The following is a 19,135-nucleotide window of genomic DNA, read 5'->3' on the forward strand; positions in this document are numbered from 1 at the left end:
GAACATACTTATGTTTAGGTGCAGCGGGAGGAGGGTGTGTTTGGTAGGCCACGCCCCCTTTGCCTTTTTGTTTCATTTTATCTGGTTTTCTCTCAGGGTCGGGAGGCAATTCACACAGCTCAACTCAGATGAACTCCCACTCAGACAGCGGCTACCAGGACGCCAACAGTGGCTACCTCAGCGGCCAGAACATGAGCAAAGCTGAGCTGAGGATGCAGCACTCCTTCCCTGGTGCTGTGGTGAGGAACACCAGAGCCGAGGGCCAGGCTGCAGCCCAGGTACTGCCAATACTTTATTGTTGTTGTTGGGCACATGTGTTTCTGAGCTTGTATTTCTGACAGTCCTTTTAAATCCATTTTCATTTTAAAATATATTCAAACAAGATATTCTGCAACATACAGTATGGCACATGTTTACCACAGAGATGCTGGCATTGTTATCCACTGAGGGGAAGGAGGGGTAACTATGGCCAAGAATAATATCAGGGTCCGTCATGAATTGGTTTTATGTACTCTGTGTTCTGCAGAATATCGATGCACCAGAAAAGTCAATTTATAGCCATGAGTGTAACATAATTATCAGTGATTTTTGCAACTCCTCTAGGAGTGAACAAACAAATGTGTAAATCTATACGGTTTTCTTGCTGTCCTGCAGGTCTCAGCGGTGACAACAGCACTGCCGGGCCGTGCGATGCGGCGCGTGAGCTCAGTGCCTTCTCGCTCTCACTCGCCAGCCTACACCAGCAGCATGTCCCCCTCCCGCGGCTCCCTGCGCACATCGGTCGGCAGTGGCTACGGCTCCCCCATCATAACCGAGCCCAAACCCCTCTCCAGCGTCTTCTCTTCAACCCTGCCCTCTACCCAGCGCACGAGCAACACCGGCGGTGCAGGCTCTCCGTACTCCACGCAGAAGAACTCGCCTGCCGCCCTGAGACGAGTCGGCTCCACCAACTCCAGGTCTGGCAGCGCCAGCCGCACCACCTCGCCCTATCAGACCTCGGCGGGGTCGTCGTCGGGCCGCATGGGCTCCCCCCTGACGATGGTGGATGGGATCAACCCTCCGCTGACCAAGCAGCCGTGTCACTCATCTCCCGTGAGGGCGAGCATGACTGCGGTGCCTCAGCACTACAGCTCCACGCTGCCCCGTTCCATGTTCCACAACGCAGACCCCTATGGAGCCCAGAACTACGACGTTTACGAGAGGATGACACGTCCCAGCAGCCTCACAGGTACAGGTTCTCCTATAACCTCTGAGCTCAAACGATCTCATGAGTGCTGATTTTTCTGGACCAAATAAACGAGGTTGCATGCACAGTTTCTGCAATCCTGTCAAGTTATTGCTCAAGTTTGCCCCAAAAATGTACCAGTTTCTTCAAGAAGTCACTGAACGATTAGGTGCTTAATAGATCTCTTCTAATTTCATGCTGCTTGGGGATCCCTCAGATGCTCTGGTTGATGATGACATTCAAGGTGAACACTGCTTGTTTTTGTTTGTGACATCCATGGTGCACACTATCTGCTGAATGCTGTCTGGATTCATTATCTCTCCATTGATATTTTGCATGTGTTTTAAGATTTGCTCCAAAACTGTTAATATCACAGTGTCCGTATATCTGCCCTTCATACGGAGTTCATTCAGCTTGCGTCCGTTCCAGTGCCGACCCATCGAGTCCGTACGCCTTTAGTCTGTAATATCATCACATCATTAACCACATTTACCAAATTCAGGAAAATGTCATGTGACCTTTTACTGCCGTGACTTGTGATGTGGAAAGTTGTTAACCTGCCCTGAGAAATTAATTTGCAGTTGTATTTACAGTTTCTTTTAATTGGGCAGATGTGTCTGTAAATTGTAACGAGTAATTATGTCTCCAGCAGGCGCTAATGGGTCTTCAGTCTCCGTCACCTGCCTAATTCTCCTCTTTCTTTGAGTTCACCCCCTCCTTTCTCCACCTAGTGTCCACATGCACGCACATTGAGTTATCTGGCACAACTGTTTGATCATAAGAATATAGCATAAATTCTAGATATTATAGTTTCCTTTCATTTCCACTTGCATGCAGTCTCACTGCCATCATCTCATACCTGCCTCCCCAGGAAACAAGCTTTTGTGTGCATTTACAGTTCCCTGTTTTTTTGCCTTAACAAGACCTATTTTGACTTTAATTTTCTGGTGATGTTAGTTTTCCAGAATAATTTTTGTCTGCGTCAATTTAAATGTTTGTTTCTCCGGAGCGAGCATTAGCCAAGTCGCCGCCGCCCTCCGACCAGCCTTTGCCAGCCAGTCTGATGTGTTAAAGGCGAATTGAAAGGGCCAAGTGGGAGAGTAAAAAAGAATATACTGCACCAGGAATGTGGGCTATTCATCCTCAAAAAGACAGCAGTGAGTTATAATTCCCTGACAATTTGCAGATGCTTTCAGAAGCGTCTGCTGCTCTCTTGCCGCGGGAGCAGAATATAAGAGGCAGACAGATTAAACCCCCAAGTTTTTTAATGTTGCAGCTTTCAAGAGACTGTCTGCTGATGTAAAGATAATATGCACCTCGGCTCATGTGTCGGATGAATCCCGTTTCTCTCAGCGGGCCAGAGCCGAGCCAATACTCATGTTCCCGTTTGCAGGCCTTTAGAGGGGATGAGACGTCCCTGGTGGTGGTCCTGGACCGCCTCATTGAACACTGTTCTCATTTCAACCCCACATCTTCTGTCTTATTTCCTTTTTTTGTCACTCCCGCTCATTTCTTTATGATCTTCTTCCTTTCACTCACGTCCTCACTCTTTTCAACATAAGAATGTGAGCTGATTTCCTGCCAAGCAGCTTCTAGTGAGGATTGTGAACCGAGTGAACGCCTTTAGAGGGCCGCTCAACAACATTCCTGCCTGTTTGTGTGCAGCTTGTACTTTAATTTATTCTCTTGTGCCTCGAAGCTATTTAACTGTAAAAAGGATCTCATTTGTAAGTTTAGCTTTGTGAACCTGTTATCCAGTCTATGGTTGTAGCAGGGGACGGTCATTTATTCACCTGTGCCTGCTGTTGCCTCGGTTCCTTCCTTCATTATCATATTCTGTGCAACAGTGTGCTCAAAGTGTTTGTTTTCCCCAAGAACATACATTATTAAAGGATCGATATTGTTTATAGCCCCGCCAACACAGTCTGGACCAAAACCCTCCTTTAATCACCATTAATCTCAGCAAGTACGTTGAATTCTCATGGAGGTCCTCGGAGGTTAGAGGCAAACGGTGCCCACTGGAGGCTGAAGACTCCTGAAATGTGCAGCAAGTTGCCAGCTGTGTTGTGATTCATCCGGCGTCACTAATGCTTTAATGACAGTATTTTAGCGTGCAGTTTTCCATTTATTTCAAGACTGACAGCGGTCATTCTAGCGACGTAGAGCTCATTTGAGCCCATTAATGAAAAACGAACGCTGCATGGTGCCAACAGACGTCCCTTCATTTCAAAAGGTGCAATTTGTTATTCTCATGTTATAAGTAGCTGTAGATGTAAAGCATCATTTTTCTTGCAGTTTTACGCAGTTTTGTTTTAGATCGACTTTTAATGGAACCGGCTGACTTTAACTCTTGGACACCGAACAATTAACCAATGAAGTGTTCAGTCAGAAGAAAATCATTTGCCATCTTGTCACTTTTCACGAAACGGTAATTACAGTTCATTTGAGTCACAGTCAGCTTCCTGCCCCTAAGATTTCCCTCTAATCTCTGATCCTTTTGGAAGCACCCGAGGCACAGTAAACCTGAGGTCATTTATTTCATCTGTTCGTCATGAGAAGACCCGCACCTGTGCTGGGAGCACAGATGATTGGGTTGATTCATTGTGAGTGTGGCACAGAGGGGGCATCACGCCGCAGCCTTTTTCCAACAGTAGCCAGTCAGAGTTTCTGATGGCAAATTGTACCTGATGTCAGGTTAACCTGTATTACAGGAGGTATCTGTCCTGTCTCATCCCATCATCTGCTCGCTGGCCCTCCTGGCCTTTGGGGGACTTCAGTGGGGTTGCTTTCTGTGGTTTTGAAGCTAAACAGAGGCTGTGGGTAGTCTGCCTTTCATAGTTTCTGTTCTTTTCTTTGTCCAGAACTGCTCTTTATCTTTATCTCTACATTCAGAATCCACCCATATCATTTTTTCTGCAGGTTTGAAACCTGATGGCAGCTGGTGCGGACCAGAGAACAACACTTTCTTTTCTGTCAGGGTTGCATTTTGCAGATTTTGCTGATCAATCCTCAGCAAAAACTTTGACAGATATTGGAAGAGAAACAATTCTTTTATTATGGCGGATTTCCTGAATTAGGCAATTGTTGAGTGTTTTGGGTTGTTTTTGTAATAGATTAATGGAATGACTTAAAACTAAGAATTCTATAAAAATATGTAGTATTCTGTGAAACATGCAGTTCCTCTCATCTATTGTCCTTTAATTTAAAGATTGCCTTAAACAAGCTGAATGTCCTTTAGTGTCTTGCTCAAAGACAGTTTAACAGGGCGAGAGGATTTTGATTGACATATTTCTGCTTTTCTGACCCTCTCCGGCTCATTTACCCATCGTCTGCCGTCTCTGTATTCAGGAGTGCGGAGCTCGTATGCCAGTCAGCACAGCCAGCTGGGCCACGAATTGAGGTCAGCTTTATCTCCAGACCGCCATATCGCACCAATATATGAGGATCGTACCTTCCAGGGGCCAATGTACCGCCACGCCCATCAGGGGACCCTGTACAGAAGCACATCAGGTCAGTTTAACCAGTGTAATGCAGGTCTGGGCGTTACTGTGTGATCAAATCAGCTATTGTTTCCAATGACCGTCATCGGATAGCTGTCCACAACTGTGCCTGATGGTTTTTCCTGCACTATTGTGTAAAAATGTTCCTGAGTCCAGGGAAAATTGGATAATTGACAGAGTTTTTTAAAATGCGACTTGGTTTTCTTCATTTTCAGTCCTCTGTTTTTTTTCTTGCCACCTCTTTGATGGAGTCATCACGTCTAGATTAGCATTGTTCCCGCTCCCTCTTAATATTCCCAATTTAAGCAGAGCTTCTTGTTTTTATCTGTTACAGTTAATCCCCTAGATTTCATTTCGTCCGTGGTTCTTTCCCTTTTAAATGCATCTCTTTATTTTATTAGTGTTTTATTGTGTTTTATAGTGTTGTATATTTTCCCTCATATATCTCCATCATTCCCTCCCACCCTCTTCTGTCATGCAGAAAGGGTGCGGCATGAGTTAATAGACAGGTACTGATATGTCATCATATCTCAGAGGGGTCCATTACGCACGTGTCACATTGTGAATGAGAAAAAGGATGGAGGGACCGGGGGACAGCTTGGAGTCCTTCAGCTTTCCTGATGTCGGCATCTCATCGCCGTCCTTTTGTCAGATACCCATTTTGAGCTTTCACCGACACCCCAACATATCTGCAGACGTGTACACACACACGCGCACATGAACACGCACACGCACACACACTTATTCCTCCCTTTTGGTTCACCAGAGATCCCTTTTAGACCAATAACTGCTGCTGTGTTTCTGAAATCCCCCCCAGACGAAACACTATCCTATATTTGTACCAGCTCTATTGAGAAAAGAGCAAGGAGGAAATGAGGGATGGTTATTTTAGTTTGAAGATAAATGACTTATTTTGCCCTGATTTCTCTTATTTGTACCTGCTGCTGTCAATGATGCGGGCAGACGTTGAATAGCCTGTTTAGGATTCAGCATTTTTGGCCTCGTTGGGTATCATTTAGGTGATAACCATATTGCAGAGAGCTGCTGCTGCTAAACATAGAGGAGCACTGATGTGAGAAATTGTGCTTTTGGAACGGCTCCGGAAGTTGACGTCTCGGGCTCCAGGAGGAGGGCGTTCACACACGCACATGCCCAGTCCTGTTAGGAAGGCTGATGGTGATCTGACCAACGCTGCAGTCACGCTCCCACATGTCACGTGACCTCTGAGGGGAGGCAGCCTCGATCCGACCTGGTTGTTTACACAGCTCTGTGACAGAGGACTGGGTCATGAACCTAAAGATGACTGAAGCAGAAATCTCCCCGACTCGATATCGGACCTTATCTTGAAGGATAGACGGTACGTCTGCCACGTTTCTGCAGAATCGTCGTGTGTTTTTGGACCTGTTCTGGCTTGCCGATGCTGCTCAGCTGGCTTTGCCAAAGTTTATCTCAGAAGATAATGGCGCAACGAGCCCACCAAGGGAAGGATTTATGGACGATCGAACCGATTTACATTTCCTGTTTTCTTTGAAAACCAGCAGGATCCTCGCCTCAACCATCGCTCGGCCCATTTATCCCACAAGAGGACCTCTGCCTTGTGGAACCACAGGCCATGTTTTCTGCTTGTCATTAATCTCTTCCAGATTTTAGATTTTGCTGAGTGTGAAGGAACAGCTCCATGTTTGTGTTTCTGGGCTGGTTTTAACGTGGCGCACTGCCAGCGTGCTGCATAGACTTTGGTGATCTTTGCACATGTCTCACCACCTTTCATCCTCCCACTCCTCCCTCTCTGTAAACTTGTAGTCCTAACCCTTGGCAATGTTTTGCTCCTCAGGTGTGGGCAGTCTCCAGCGGACTCCCAGCCAGCGCAGCGCCATGATCTACCGAAGAAACAACTACGTTCTCCACACGGGGGGAACTTACGCTGACCCCTACCACTCTGCGCAATATCGGCCCTCTGATCCCGCGTACGCTCGCCAGCCTGTCGTCATGGACGACGGCGCGACCCGATCACCCTCTATAGACAGCATTCAAAAGGACCCCAGGTATGCTTGGATTCATCAGCAGTCTTTTCCTTCTTTCATTACATTTAAAGGAGTTGGACCGATTCTGCTGGGAAGTTAAAATTAGATGTGCTTTGTTGGGAGTCCTCAATGAATAATTCTGCTCGTGGGGAGCGTTCGTGAATGTTTTAAGCAGAAACGGCCTGAGGAAAGATGTTTGATGAGCAGCTGCTTCACATCATTACTTTATAACCACCATGCCGCGCTCGCCCTCAGAGTCGAGCTGAGTCAAACCGTCAGGTGTTTTGTATAAAACAGGAAATCTATCAAGAAAGGGTTAATTGTGCTCATAAGGCAACTTAGGTTTAACTTCAAACGGAACCCGGCCAGTCGCCACATGCAGCTCAAGCTTTTGAGCTGACTCTAAAATATCTGATTCTTTAACAGTTTTTACACAGATCTGCCATGTCTGCTCTGGTCGGATGGACGTGAGTTATAATAGAGTCGATTACCCTCGGCAGGAAACCCCTGACTCTGCACATTAGGGATTCAATTATACCCGTGTTACTGCAGTCGGACTAAAGGAGTTCAACCAGCCGACAGTTCTTATCACAGGGAATCCAAACTCATTAATGCAACAACAGTAATCAAGAAATCGGGCCACTTATTCTTCAAATTAGACTTTCCTGATTAATGAGAAGATGGTGGAAATTTTGATCAGAAAAGGAGGAGTTGTGCGCATTTCATGAACCGCCCTTGGGAAAATTGCATCCGTCATTTCATTCTTCAGCACACAAAGGGACAAATCCAAGTGTGACCACGGTGAGTTGGTTATGGAGAGCAGGATTTGAATTTCATTTCCTGAGCTTCCCGTGTTGCCTTCAGGTACTGAGCAGTTCATTCCAATAGAGACTGGCTTTATTTTTCTTTTTAAAGTCAAAAGATTCTTTGTTTTACGTCCAACCTGTAATTCCAGGGAGTTTGCTTGGCGTGACCCGGAGCTGACAGAGGTGATCCACATGCTGCAGCACCACTTCCCCTCCGTGCAGGCCAACGCAGCCGCGTACCTGCAGCACCTGTGCTACGGTGACAATCGAGTCAAGGCAGAGGTGAGTAGTGGAACACGGATTCCTCGTTTTCTTGAGGAGGGGACCCAACCCTCAAATCAGAGGCCCCTGCTATGAGTGTTCCCTGCCCATATGAGGCTGGGAGAGGCTCCAGCACCCTCCCTGTGAACCTGAACGGGATGTAACTATCAGAAGATTAAATAAGAAGAAATAAGAAATTATCAATAATGGGACACATTTATCCAGAGATTACTTCAAATAGCAACTTTGTTATATCTTAGTTAGTGTTCTGCCTATAAATTGCAAATATGTGTCATTTTATTTGAGTGATTCTCATTGAAATGTCTTTTTTCCACTCCTCTCCATGGTCATTCCAGGTTTGCCGACTGGGAGGAATTAAACATCTAGTGGACCTCTTGGATAACAAGGTGCTCGAGGTCCAGAGGAACTCTTGCGGAGCTTTGAGGAACCTCGTTTACGGCAAATCTATGGATGAAAATAAAATTGCCGTGAGGAACGCAGGAGGCGTTCCAGCTCTGCTGCGCCTCTTGAGGAAGACTGCGGACGCTGAAGTGCGGGAACTCGTCACCGGTAAGAATGTTTCTGCTATAACCCGCAGGTCCATGCTGCTTTCTCCTCCCTACCTGTCACGACTCGACTCGCTCAGCTGTGCTTCTTGGCACGTTGCAACATTACAGGGAAGATTTATGCCGCAGCATTTCGATAAAAAGGATCCAGTACATACCTTAAAGGTTGCGTCAGTGGGGGGACGTGTGCACCATTCAAACATATAAATGAGTTAATGGTAGCGTCCGAAGCGTTGCTATCACGTAGCATCAGAGGCTGTGATAGGAGGACCATTCTAGCCAACAACAACCCAGTCTATTGTGAGGGTACACCAGGTCAGGAGCACTCTGGAGAAGATTGGTAAATAAAGATTCTGAATAATTTAATGGACGAACCTGGGGCTGTTTTAGAACGCTAGTGCTGTGCTGCTTTGGTAATGATGATGTGCTGCTTTCTGTAATTGTACCTGAAACAGCTAAATCAGATGCGATGAGGCTTGGCCGTCAGCCGTTGACACTAAATTTGTTGTTTTCCAGCCTGTGCTGGCCTGGTGTCATTATGCCGTGGTCCAAGTTGTTTCGGACAGGGTGGGTGGAGCACTACAGAAATAAACAAGTGAGGACATTTGGCCCCCAGGTGGCTGAGTCAGCTGTATCCGTTTGACTGGGGTCTAACATGGTCTCGGTTTACCATCCAACAGTTGGTTGAAAAGAAACAATAGAGTAAACACACAACTCGTTGGCGTTGGTGTCAGGGAGAAAATAATCGGATTTCAGTCTTAATCAGTCTGTTTGTTTTAAAATATCACATTTACATGTAACAGAAGAGGAAAGGACAGAGGGAAGCGGTGGACAGTAACCCAGTAGCGTCACGTTTCTTCGGGGTTTAATCGAATGCCATCTTTTTCATGTCATCCATTACTGTGAGAGTCTGCTTTGACTAATTGGTGGTGCAGGGCCCAGGATATGCAGCAATTAGAAAAGGTCAGCAGTGCTGCATCACTTGTGGTTAATTATAGCTGATGAGACAATTCACATAAAGAGCTTCCAGATGGAGGACAACAACAGAGCTTCCATCTTAACTGTTTAAAACACACTAAAGAATTAAAACAAGGCTTTGTTGTCAAAGCCACCACAGAGGTTAATCAGATTTCACAAATGATCATGAGAAGCATTTGGTGCTTACATCATATCAGTACCTCATCATCTGTATTGGGAGGTCCAGGTGTCCACCCCCCGGGTCAGAAGTCGTGTTACGGGGGACACAAATATGCGACCTCAGCTGCTTCACCTGCCTGCTCTTTCAACAGCTGCTGCAGATATTGCTGCCCTCAACAACCACTCGGATCAAAGGGCCAGCCCTCGCAGTGCTATCATTAGCTCCATACGCCAGGGACATCTCTCACACACACACACGCACATGCACGCGCACTTCCTCTGGGGTAATGCCATGGCTCCCCTCAACCCCACTTTAGTGATGAGGCAGAAAACATATGTTCTGAAAATCTTTTCTTATTTGCGTGTTCTTCTCTGTGCTGCAGTTTCCTCCCACGGCCTCAAAACATGCTCATTAGCTTGATTGGAGACTTCTAAGAGCCACAAAACAACCTGAATATTACACATTTTTCCTTGAGGCCACATGTATTGTTCATCTAATATAAATGCTAAAAGGAGCCGTGTGTATTAGAATTAAAAAGGTAATGGAGCAGCTCCTGCATGCCACTCATCAAGCTTGTCTGTGCTTTGTTATGATAGGCGGGAGTGAAAATGTCAGGGCTTTTATTGGCAGAAAAAAGGAAATTGGATCTGAAAATAGATTTTTCTCTTTGTGCTGGCCAGGTGGACAGAAGTGTGCGACACCGGCTCTCGGCTAATCTGATCTCTGACATTTGCCTCCATTAATTGCCTTTATTGGGTGAAATCAGCACTCTCTATTTACTGAATCATTTTTTCTCCCACTTGTTCCTTTAATATGACCCGTGGAATAGAAAAACTTCAACCGGCACCGTGAACATTTGTCTGGACTCACAGCGACACTGTCACACTATCGCTGGTGTCAGAGGAGAAGAAAAAGCGTAGATGGAAAAGTCAATAAAGGCTGCGATGTAATTGATTTCCACGCAAAGCTGGGGAATGATTGCAGACAATACTCCAGGGCAGCAGACAATCATCCTTCCATTTTCACTTCACTTACTTCTTTGATCACTGCCTCAGTGGCTCTTACAGATTCTTCCTGTTTGCTTTGCATTAAACCTCTGCTCTTTGGAAGCTGCAGATGCATGGCAACGCATCCGCCTGACGAGCTGGGAGGAGATGTGCGCTGACATAGGCTGTCACAGAATCCTCTCGATATTTAAGCACGTTTAATTAAAAGTTGAATTAAAAATATTAATTGGTCTGGAAGCCCTTTGATGTAATGAATTGGTTGTGGATAGAAAAGGAGGGAGATCTATTATGGCTCCTGTGCCAAAGAGGAAGAAACAAGTCATTAAAGTGCCCCAGATATGCTGTGTTCTGCTGTTATTATGCTAATATGTCTGCAGGTGGAGACGTCTCTGATCTATTTGACCATAGAAATAGTTTAAAGCTCAGGTTATTCTTCAGGCACCCGTGTGGATCGACGCTCGATTACGAGCCTCTGCTTCTTGATTGCTGCTGCGCAGACTGAATGATGTCGGCGGCACAGGGGGACGGCGACAACATGTCGTCCATCTCCATATTGGTTCCTCAAACGGTGTGGGGGATGAATCATGGATGCATCATGGCTTTGTTGAGGTAGTTTTGGAGGTAGCGCTCGACTATTATTCCAGAAGATTCCTGCAGCATTAACCTGTTAGGTGGCCAGTGCTCTGCAGTAATCACCCTCCTCTTCAACACAACCCATCCAAACAGGAAGTTATTAGCACAGCAGGCTACATGCTGGCTAACGCCTCGACTGTGCCTGATTATCAGCAGTTGCCAAACCTACACCTGAATGGACTGTGTTGATGACATCGCCATATGGATTTCCACCTCGTTGCCTTTGTTTTTATTTCTGTTTATTGCCTTTAAGGAATCTAACCCTCTCCCTGGGGGTATTGACTTGATGAAATCCATTGTGGCAGTGACAGGCGTTGAGCTGTTCCCGACAAATGTCGGCTGGGTGTGCAAAAGGTGTCTAGGCCCAGTCCTGGAGGGCTACACTCCAGCTGGGATTTCTGTCCTACCAGGCAGATGAGGCGTCCACCTGGGATCAGACTTTCCTTTGGCGGAAGCATTTTCTGCCTGGACAGGACTGGACACCTCTGGTGTGTCTGCGTCTGTGTCCGTGTTCGTCCTGTTCGTGGATGAATCGGCACACGCTGATAAACTGATGCGTCTGCACTGCTTTGTAGCTGTCCACCGGAGGCTCACCTGTTTCCCTCTTTGTGCCTCCTCACAGGGGTTCTGTGGAACCTGTCATCCTGCGATGCCCTGAAGATGACGATCATTCGGGACGCCTTAGCAACTCTGACCAACACTGTGATCATCCCGCACTCGGGATGGAGCAGCGCCACCTTCGATGATGACCACAAGCTCAAGTTCCACTCCTCCCTGGTGCTGAGGAACACCTCCGGGTGTCTGAGGTACGCCGCCTAATGAACACACTTGGCAGTAGCGCCACACGGTGGTCAGACGTATTATTACACGCAAAGCCTTCGTTATTTACATTTTTTATTTTAGCCTTTAAAAAAATCTAGCAGTTCACAAATCATATATAAAATTTAAAAGTGCTATGTTATTTGAAGCATTCCCATTTGCAGTACAATAGTAAACATTGCCAGTCTTTAATATGTCAATCAGTCATTTGCTGCAAGAGTCTGTCCAAATTATGATCTCAATAGCTATACTAATGTTGATAATCCTTTTAAAGCTCTGCTAAGAGTCACTTTCACATTGCTTTCAGTATCAGAATGAATCTGACTTTAGGTTTAAAGGACGTCTAAACCTCTTCTATCTCCTCTCCTGGAAGACGTCTTAGAAGACATTTTACACTTGGGCAAATTAGCCTTTTAGCTGGTATCACCCTAAACCATGTTTGTCTGCACCTCTTTGCACACACAGATATGATTGTTTGTGGTGGAAGCACACTTAGTTAGGTCCTTATTTACTCAACAACGTGTCATAATCACTTCAGTCAGACCACACACGCTTTATACATTATGGATGTGGAGAAGAGAGAAGCCCACATTACTTATTCAAACAGGACAGAGCTCAAACACGTGCAACACGCACCCGCCTTTGTGTGCATTTTCATTCACCCGATAAGAAAAGCCTGAAATCAAAGACCTAATTTATTTGTGTGTGCTGTGTGTGTGTTGTGTTTTGTTTTCTTCAAAAGGAACTTGAGTTCAGCTGGCGAGGAGGCAAGAAAACAGATGCGCACTTGTGAGGGCCTGGTTGACTCGCTGCTCTATGTCATCAAAGCCTGTGTAAACACCTCTGACTTTGACAGCAAGGTACACACACACACACGCACACACACATTTAGCTGGGATTTAAACATGCTACTACATGATAAAAGGCTCTGAGCGGAAAAAAACCCACATGCTTCAGCTTGTTGGAATGAGTTCATGGCTTCTGTCAGAATGAGCATCCAGCAGCATCTATTTCATGGTGTTTTTTACACAAGGCCACACATGCACAACAACAGATGCGACCACACACTGTAAAAGACATCAAACCTCACAAAAATATCAAGAACAGTTGTTTCTGATGTCAGTCAAATGGTGGGTCATTCAGATATTCTCTCCAGCTGAGGATGCTAGCATCTCATAGCTGCTAAAATGCAGGCCAGTCTTCCCCACACACACACACACACACACACACACTTTTACAGTGGAGACCCTCTCCTCTGTAAGCCCGCTGCAGTAACTCCCCCGTCTCCCTCTGCATGGTATCAGATTGTGGAGAACTGCATTTGCACTCTGAGGAACCTTTCGTATCGTCTGGAGCTGGAGATAGCGCCCTCCCTGCTGATGGGGGGGCAGGAGCTGGACGGTTTTCTGGGCAACGAGTCTCCCAGTAAGGAGGCGGATTCCAGCTGCTGGGGAAGGAAGAAGAAGAAGAAGAAAAAGAGTTTGCCAGAAGACACGGTGAGTGGGTGGGGTGGGGTTCTAAAGAAGTGGTCAGAGCATTCAGAGGTTCTCCATGGAGCTCAGACGCAACCAATGTTTTGGTTCTGTGATCGTTAAAAGTTGCTTAAGAGTTCTGTTCTTTTTTTCCCTGCCTAAACCTTTGCTGCCTGTGTTCAGTGGGACGGGGTGGGGCCCATCCCCGGCTTCTCCAAATGCCCCAAAGGAGCAGAGATGCTGTGGCACCCTTCGGTGGTGAAACCATATTTGACATTGCTGGCTGAGAGTTCCAACCCTGCCACCCTGGAGGGTGCTGCCGGCTCCCTACAGAACCTGTCCGCTGGCAACTGGAAGGTGCGCTTCCACCTAAACAAACCTTAAATCCATTCACCAAAATGCTCCTCTTTCTCCATCTCGGGCTGCTTCAAACCCAACTTTGGTGTGTTTCTGTGGACAGTTTGCGGCGTACATCCGGGCGGCGGTGCGTAAGGAGAAGGGGCTGCCCATCTTGGTGGAGCTGCTGCGGATGGATAATGACAGGGTGGTGTGCTCGGTCGCAACGGCTCTGCGAAACATGGCGCTGGATGTTAGGAACAAGGAGCTCATAGGTGAGGAGCCAGGTCTAATAGGGACACGATGCTCCTCGTGGAGTCACTTTGGATACGTGTCTGTTCGTGATGTGGTGGCACTCTGGAATCGACCATTTTAAACCACGTGCAGAAACAAAACCAGGGGAATTGTGGCATCATTTGAGCCCCCCTGTTGGTATTTTTAATTCCACTGCAGCACTTTTACAGCCATGAAGCAGACTGACTTAATGAACGTTTTTATGTTCTTCCGGGGAATTAATGAGCAGTCGCATTTTCAAGACTTCAGAGCTCGAGGCTGACGGAGGAATCCTAGTGACATTTGTAAACATATGGTGCTTTTACAGGTTTAGGCCTGTATGTAAATGTGGGTTTGTGCTGCACGAATGTGATTAGGGTAGACTGGTGTGCAGAGAGGAGGGCCATACATTTATTGGGACTCAAATCCATTTATTCAGCAGGATTTAAAACCTGTTAAACTGCTTCACTGCGGTCTCTGGTGAGATTGAAATAGTTTAGGTCACTGGCAGGTATCCACCTATATGTGGCGGAGGTGTTCACCCCACGTTCTCCTCTATGGTTGGAGAAGCGTACATGTCTGCGCGTCTCAGGTGTCTCCTTCCATCCTAGGGAAGTATGCCATGAGGGACCTGGTCAATCGCCTCCCGGGGGGGAACACCACCATGCTGTCCGACGAAACGGTGGCCGCCATCTGCTGCACGCTGCACGAGGTCACCAGCAAAAACATGGAGAACGCCAAAGCCCTGGCTGACACAGGGGGGATCGAGAAGCTGGTCAACATCACCAAGGGCAGAGGAGACAGGTAAACCGTGCACGGCGCCTCGTGTTAGCCGTATGGTTCGGTCAGTGTAAGGGGCTGTTTCACACCCGTCTCAGTGGAACAGTAAAATGGCACAGTTCCTATTTTTAGCCCCTTATATATTCTATAATGTTCCCGCTGGAAACACAGAGGTTATTCTCCTCCTCCCATCATTTCAAATGTGCATTTAGAAGCATGTTTCCACTTTCTCCCTGTTCACAGGTACTCTATGAAGGTGGTGAAAGCAGCCGCTCAGGTGCTGAACACTCTGTGGCAGTACCGGGATCTGCGCACCATCTATAAGAAGGTAAAGACACGCGGATTTACAGTGGTGGAGAACGGTTGAGGGACACCCTAGAACTCTACTCAATCTCAAATATTATCATGGAATATTTAAGGGGAAAAACCTAAATCAAAGTCAACACATGTCAGTGTGCTCAAAACTGAACCGATAAAATAAATAAACCATCACATGAATATTTAGCAGCCTCGCCATCAGCTGGCAGTGATGCTTTAGTCCCGTCCCAAAAGATCTGTCCACCACTGTAGATGTTCAGTGAAGAGAATCTGTTTATCTGTCTTTGCCTTGTCGAAGTCTGTTTTTCCAAAAGCCAGTTTTCCTCTCTGTCCCAACAGGACGGATGGAGCCAGAACCATTTCCTCACTCCAGTCTCAACGCTTGAAAGGGATCGGTTCAAGTCTCAGCCCACCCTGCCCACCAGTGCTATCCAGATGTCCCCGGTCAGCCACCCTGGTAGGCTCCTGCCCACCACACTGAGAGTAAACAGAGACGGGAAAAACATTCTCCTGGAACTCCCGGCTGGAATGTGTCCTCTTGTCTCGGCAGCTGCCAGCGCCATGTCGTCTCCTGCCATGCTGGGAGTGAAAGACCGCAGAGACACGATCCGAGATTATCAGCGAGCACAGTCAACTATGCAATTTTATAACTACCAGGGAGAGAGCGGTGCCCATAAAAAACAGTTTACAGGTAAACTAAAGTTTTAGCTACCCATAATTCTCAAAACTGCTTTTATCTCCAGAACGCCCCCCCCCCCCCCCCGTACCTGGACAGCTGTCCGCTTTCATTTAAGACGTCATGCAGAGTGCTGAGCAGCCCTCAGTGGACGTTCCACTGTGGTGCCATCATTGTCAGGTCCAGGCGCAGCAGGCACAGAGGGGGGTTCTGGGTGGCTCCGCAGACATGATGCAGCCAGACATGCACCCTCGCCAACTTGCGATCTGGCGGGCGCAGGCTGCTGGCAGAATAAGCGAGTCCAAACATTACAAAACCAAGTGGAAACTCTGAATTCCACCATTTAAGCCAACAGACAAAATACCAGTCCCTCGGGCTAAGTAAACAACAGAACCAGCCCGGTCCTTCTGAAGGTACACATTTTTGGGGGGTGTGGGTGGAATTTTTCCACCGAACTGAAACAAACTGTTTGCAAACTGAAATAAATGACTTGAACTGTCTCCTCCAGGGTCTGGACAGCCTTCCCCGTACTACTACCCCTCCCCCACAAGAGAAGAGCCAAGAAGAACACAGGTAAATCCACTCGCTTCGGATCTTCACAGGTGTGTTTGGAGTGTGTGTTTAATTTAAATCGGCTCACCGAGGGAGACAAAGGTGCATCCGCAAGCTTTTAAATGGTCTTAGACTTGATTAACAGGATTGGAGTTCCTGTCCGCTCATTTCTGGGTCCGATCTGCACTTTCCCTTCCCCTTGAATTGTGGCAGTGTGATGTCCGCGCCCCTTCACGCTGTTAGAAACCTGGCGGGGAGACACGGCTCTTCCGCCCTGCCTCACTAATAGAAAGAGACTGACATATATTCCGCCGTGGATAAATGCCAGCGCCGGGGACGACCCAGCACGTCAGCCATTGTCTGAGCCAGAGTGGATGTGACTGGCGGGATTGAGACGATCTGGGTGCGTCTCGGGCACCCGTCACCGCAGGACACGTCCACGCACAGCCAATAATAAGAGGCGCAGCGAGAAGTGAGACACGGAGATGGAATGGGCAGGCTTCTGTATCCCATCACATCGGGGGCGATTAATGTGTAATGGCAGCCATTATCCCAGTGACTCCAGACAACCCAGTCTGTCCTCTGGAATTCCGATATTTACCTTGAAGCAGGAAAATGAGCTCCAGAAATCTGGGCTGCTGCAGCAGCGTCCAGATTAGGCACCGTAAAAGACAACAACTTTGTGTCTTAATACAGTGTTTCAGCTGTGGGAATAAAGCCAGTGCAGTCGGAATAGTCCTGTCTAGGACTTCAAAGTGTCTCTTCTAGCAATTATTCCCAACAATCTGGGGAGAATCTTCACACTTTCTTTGACACTGAATAACATTTGTTTATGGAAACAACGTCGGTGATAAAACACGTCACATTCCAAATCTAATCGGAATAACTCTTTTCCTCGCAGCCACTGTATTATCCAGAGGAGCAGAGCCGGAGGAACTACGATGCTTACAGAATGTACTTGAAACACCCCCACGGGTACGAGGAGCCATACTTGGAGGATGTCATCACCTACCCGCCCACGGCCGACTACAGCTCGCAGCCCCACGGGCTGAAATCCAACAACTACATGGACTTTTACGCGAGCATACGGAGGCCGCCGTACAGGGCAGAACAGTATCCCGGCTCTCCTGACTCCTGGGTTTAAACCTGCAGCGGCGCCTGAACAAAAAGGACTTCCCGTCGTCCTCCCGCGGCGGGGAGCAGCGAAGCACAAAAGGGCCCAGAACTTGTATTTTCATGAACTTTGGCTTTTTAAGTGTGTTTGTTGTAAAGTGAATGTATGTGCGTGCTTTGGAGGAGAGTTCAACTGAGCGATGGCAGATGGAAAGAGGGAACGTGTGCCAAAGAAGGAAATTAAGGAATGTTTTCCATTTTTTTAAGTTATTTTTTTTGTATTTTAGTAGAGATGGAATCTGGCTGGAGGTGTGTTGAGAGCAGGGTTAGCGGACAGTGGCGTGAGGAGACGTACGTGCTGCTCTGTCTAGATGTTAGTTTGACTTTAGGAAAACTGTTAGCTGTGACATCCCGATGGAAGCTGTGGGTCATGTGAGCGAGGGTCTGCGGTAAGAGTCGCGATGGGGGAATCGTGTATGTGCTGAAGCCAAAATGGATCATGAACTCATAAAAATGTAAAAATGGCAATGATTTAAACACCACAAAAGAAAAAGAAGTCAAATAATGCCGATAGATTGTACAGAGAGATCAAATTGTATCTGTACTTAATGTCAAAGTTGTGCATTCCCATGGAGTCTTGTACATTTCTTTCATTCTATTGTAAATACATTTTTAAAAAAATGAAACCATCTAACCTGGTTTACACTCATCAGCACTGGTTAAAAAAATAAACTTGTGCCATGTCAGAATCTATAGATATAAAAATATATAAAGAAATATGTGGGCAAAGATGGCGTCGTAACACAACAAAATAAAAGGTCAGTTTTGTTTTTTAAGACTGTGGTTGTATTTTTTTCTCCCCCTCGCCGGGAGCACCAAGTGGTGAAATCAAACGCTCCTTCTCCATGGAGCCGGTCATTATTCTGTGTGCCTGCTGGGCAAATTGTTTCATAAAATGTGCATTCACGTGAGCACGCGTTGAACAAGTAGAGCTGCGTTTCATTCGTTGGAGAAACGCCGAAGGCCTCTCGAATCATCTGAGCAGATCAGCTTCACTTCCGGGATAATAGACGACTCGGAGAAAGTCTCTTTGGAAAAACGGAACCCTGCCAATTCATAGAAAGGGTCAGATTAATAAGATATTCAGAAAATCTCTTCCTTTCAGGAAATCCAATGAAAAAATGTATTCTAATAGTGACGCTCCTCTGAGGTTCTGAACTAGCTTAATTCATATTTACGCTCGTTATTCTACAAGGTTTCAAACTGACGTAGAACCAGAATCCAAATGCATGGTCTGATTTTGCATTTGCATGCCAGAACTCTCTCCAGGCTATTCTTACCCACAATCTCCTGCAAGTGGACGTCGCAAACCGTCAATTTGACCCTATTGTCCACTGGGGCAGCCTTTCCACTCCTAATTGCACACTGCTCCAGTGAGCCACGAGCTCTGGCACCGTTTGCCAAAAAGAACAGGATGTTCTGCTGCAGCCAGTCAGAGTCTGCAGTCAACAACCCAGCTTTCTCTTCTCAGCGTCGTCCACAACTCTGCTGAGAGGCTGTTCAATCTGAAAACCCGAATAAAGGCCAGATGTTTGACATCTGACTGACAGCTGGATTGACAGAGAACAGGAGGAAC

The 19,135-nt window shown here is 46.9% G+C and overlaps 1 protein-coding gene across 4 annotated transcripts in view; it reads left to right on the forward strand.

Moving 5' to 3' along the window:
• Window positions 1-18,335, forward strand: part of LOC130525718 (plakophilin-4-like) — a 34,971-nt gene extending 16,636 nt beyond the window's left edge. For 2 of the 4 annotated variants that reach the window (XM_057032780.1, XM_057032806.1), the window contains exons 6-23: window positions 97-278; window positions 655-1,228; window positions 1,443-1,469; window positions 4,574-4,735; window positions 6,560-6,770; window positions 7,705-7,837; window positions 8,173-8,386; window positions 11,783-11,966; window positions 12,722-12,839; window positions 13,284-13,475; window positions 13,635-13,808; window positions 13,912-14,062; window positions 14,672-14,864; window positions 15,084-15,168; window positions 15,498-15,615; window positions 15,709-15,849; window positions 16,343-16,407; window positions 17,288-18,335. In XM_057032780.1, the coding sequence (XP_056888760.1) occupies window positions 97-278; window positions 655-1,228; window positions 1,443-1,469; window positions 4,574-4,735; window positions 6,560-6,770; window positions 7,705-7,837; window positions 8,173-8,386; window positions 11,783-11,966; window positions 12,722-12,839; window positions 13,284-13,475; window positions 13,635-13,808; window positions 13,912-14,062; window positions 14,672-14,864; window positions 15,084-15,168; window positions 15,498-15,615; window positions 15,709-15,849; window positions 16,343-16,407; window positions 17,288-17,530 (3,167 nt within the window). In that variant the 3' untranslated portion in view covers window positions 17,531-18,335. The remainder of the gene's footprint in view (window positions 1-96; window positions 279-654; window positions 1,229-1,442; window positions 1,470-4,573; window positions 4,736-6,559; window positions 6,771-7,704; window positions 7,838-8,172; window positions 8,387-11,782; window positions 11,967-12,721; window positions 12,840-13,283; window positions 13,476-13,634; window positions 13,809-13,911; window positions 14,063-14,671; window positions 14,865-15,083; window positions 15,169-15,497; window positions 15,616-15,708; window positions 15,850-16,342; window positions 16,408-17,287) is intronic. The other 2 variants (XM_057032788.1, XM_057032797.1) reach the window with 1 other exon arrangement.
• The last annotated feature ends 800 nt before the right edge of the window (window positions 18,336-19,135 follow it).

This window comes from Takifugu flavidus, chromosome 1 (genome assembly GCF_003711565.1).
Source record: "Takifugu flavidus isolate HTHZ2018 chromosome 1, ASM371156v2, whole genome shotgun sequence".
NCBI classification, from domain to species: Eukaryota; Metazoa; Chordata; class Actinopteri; order Tetraodontiformes; family Tetraodontidae; genus Takifugu; species Takifugu flavidus.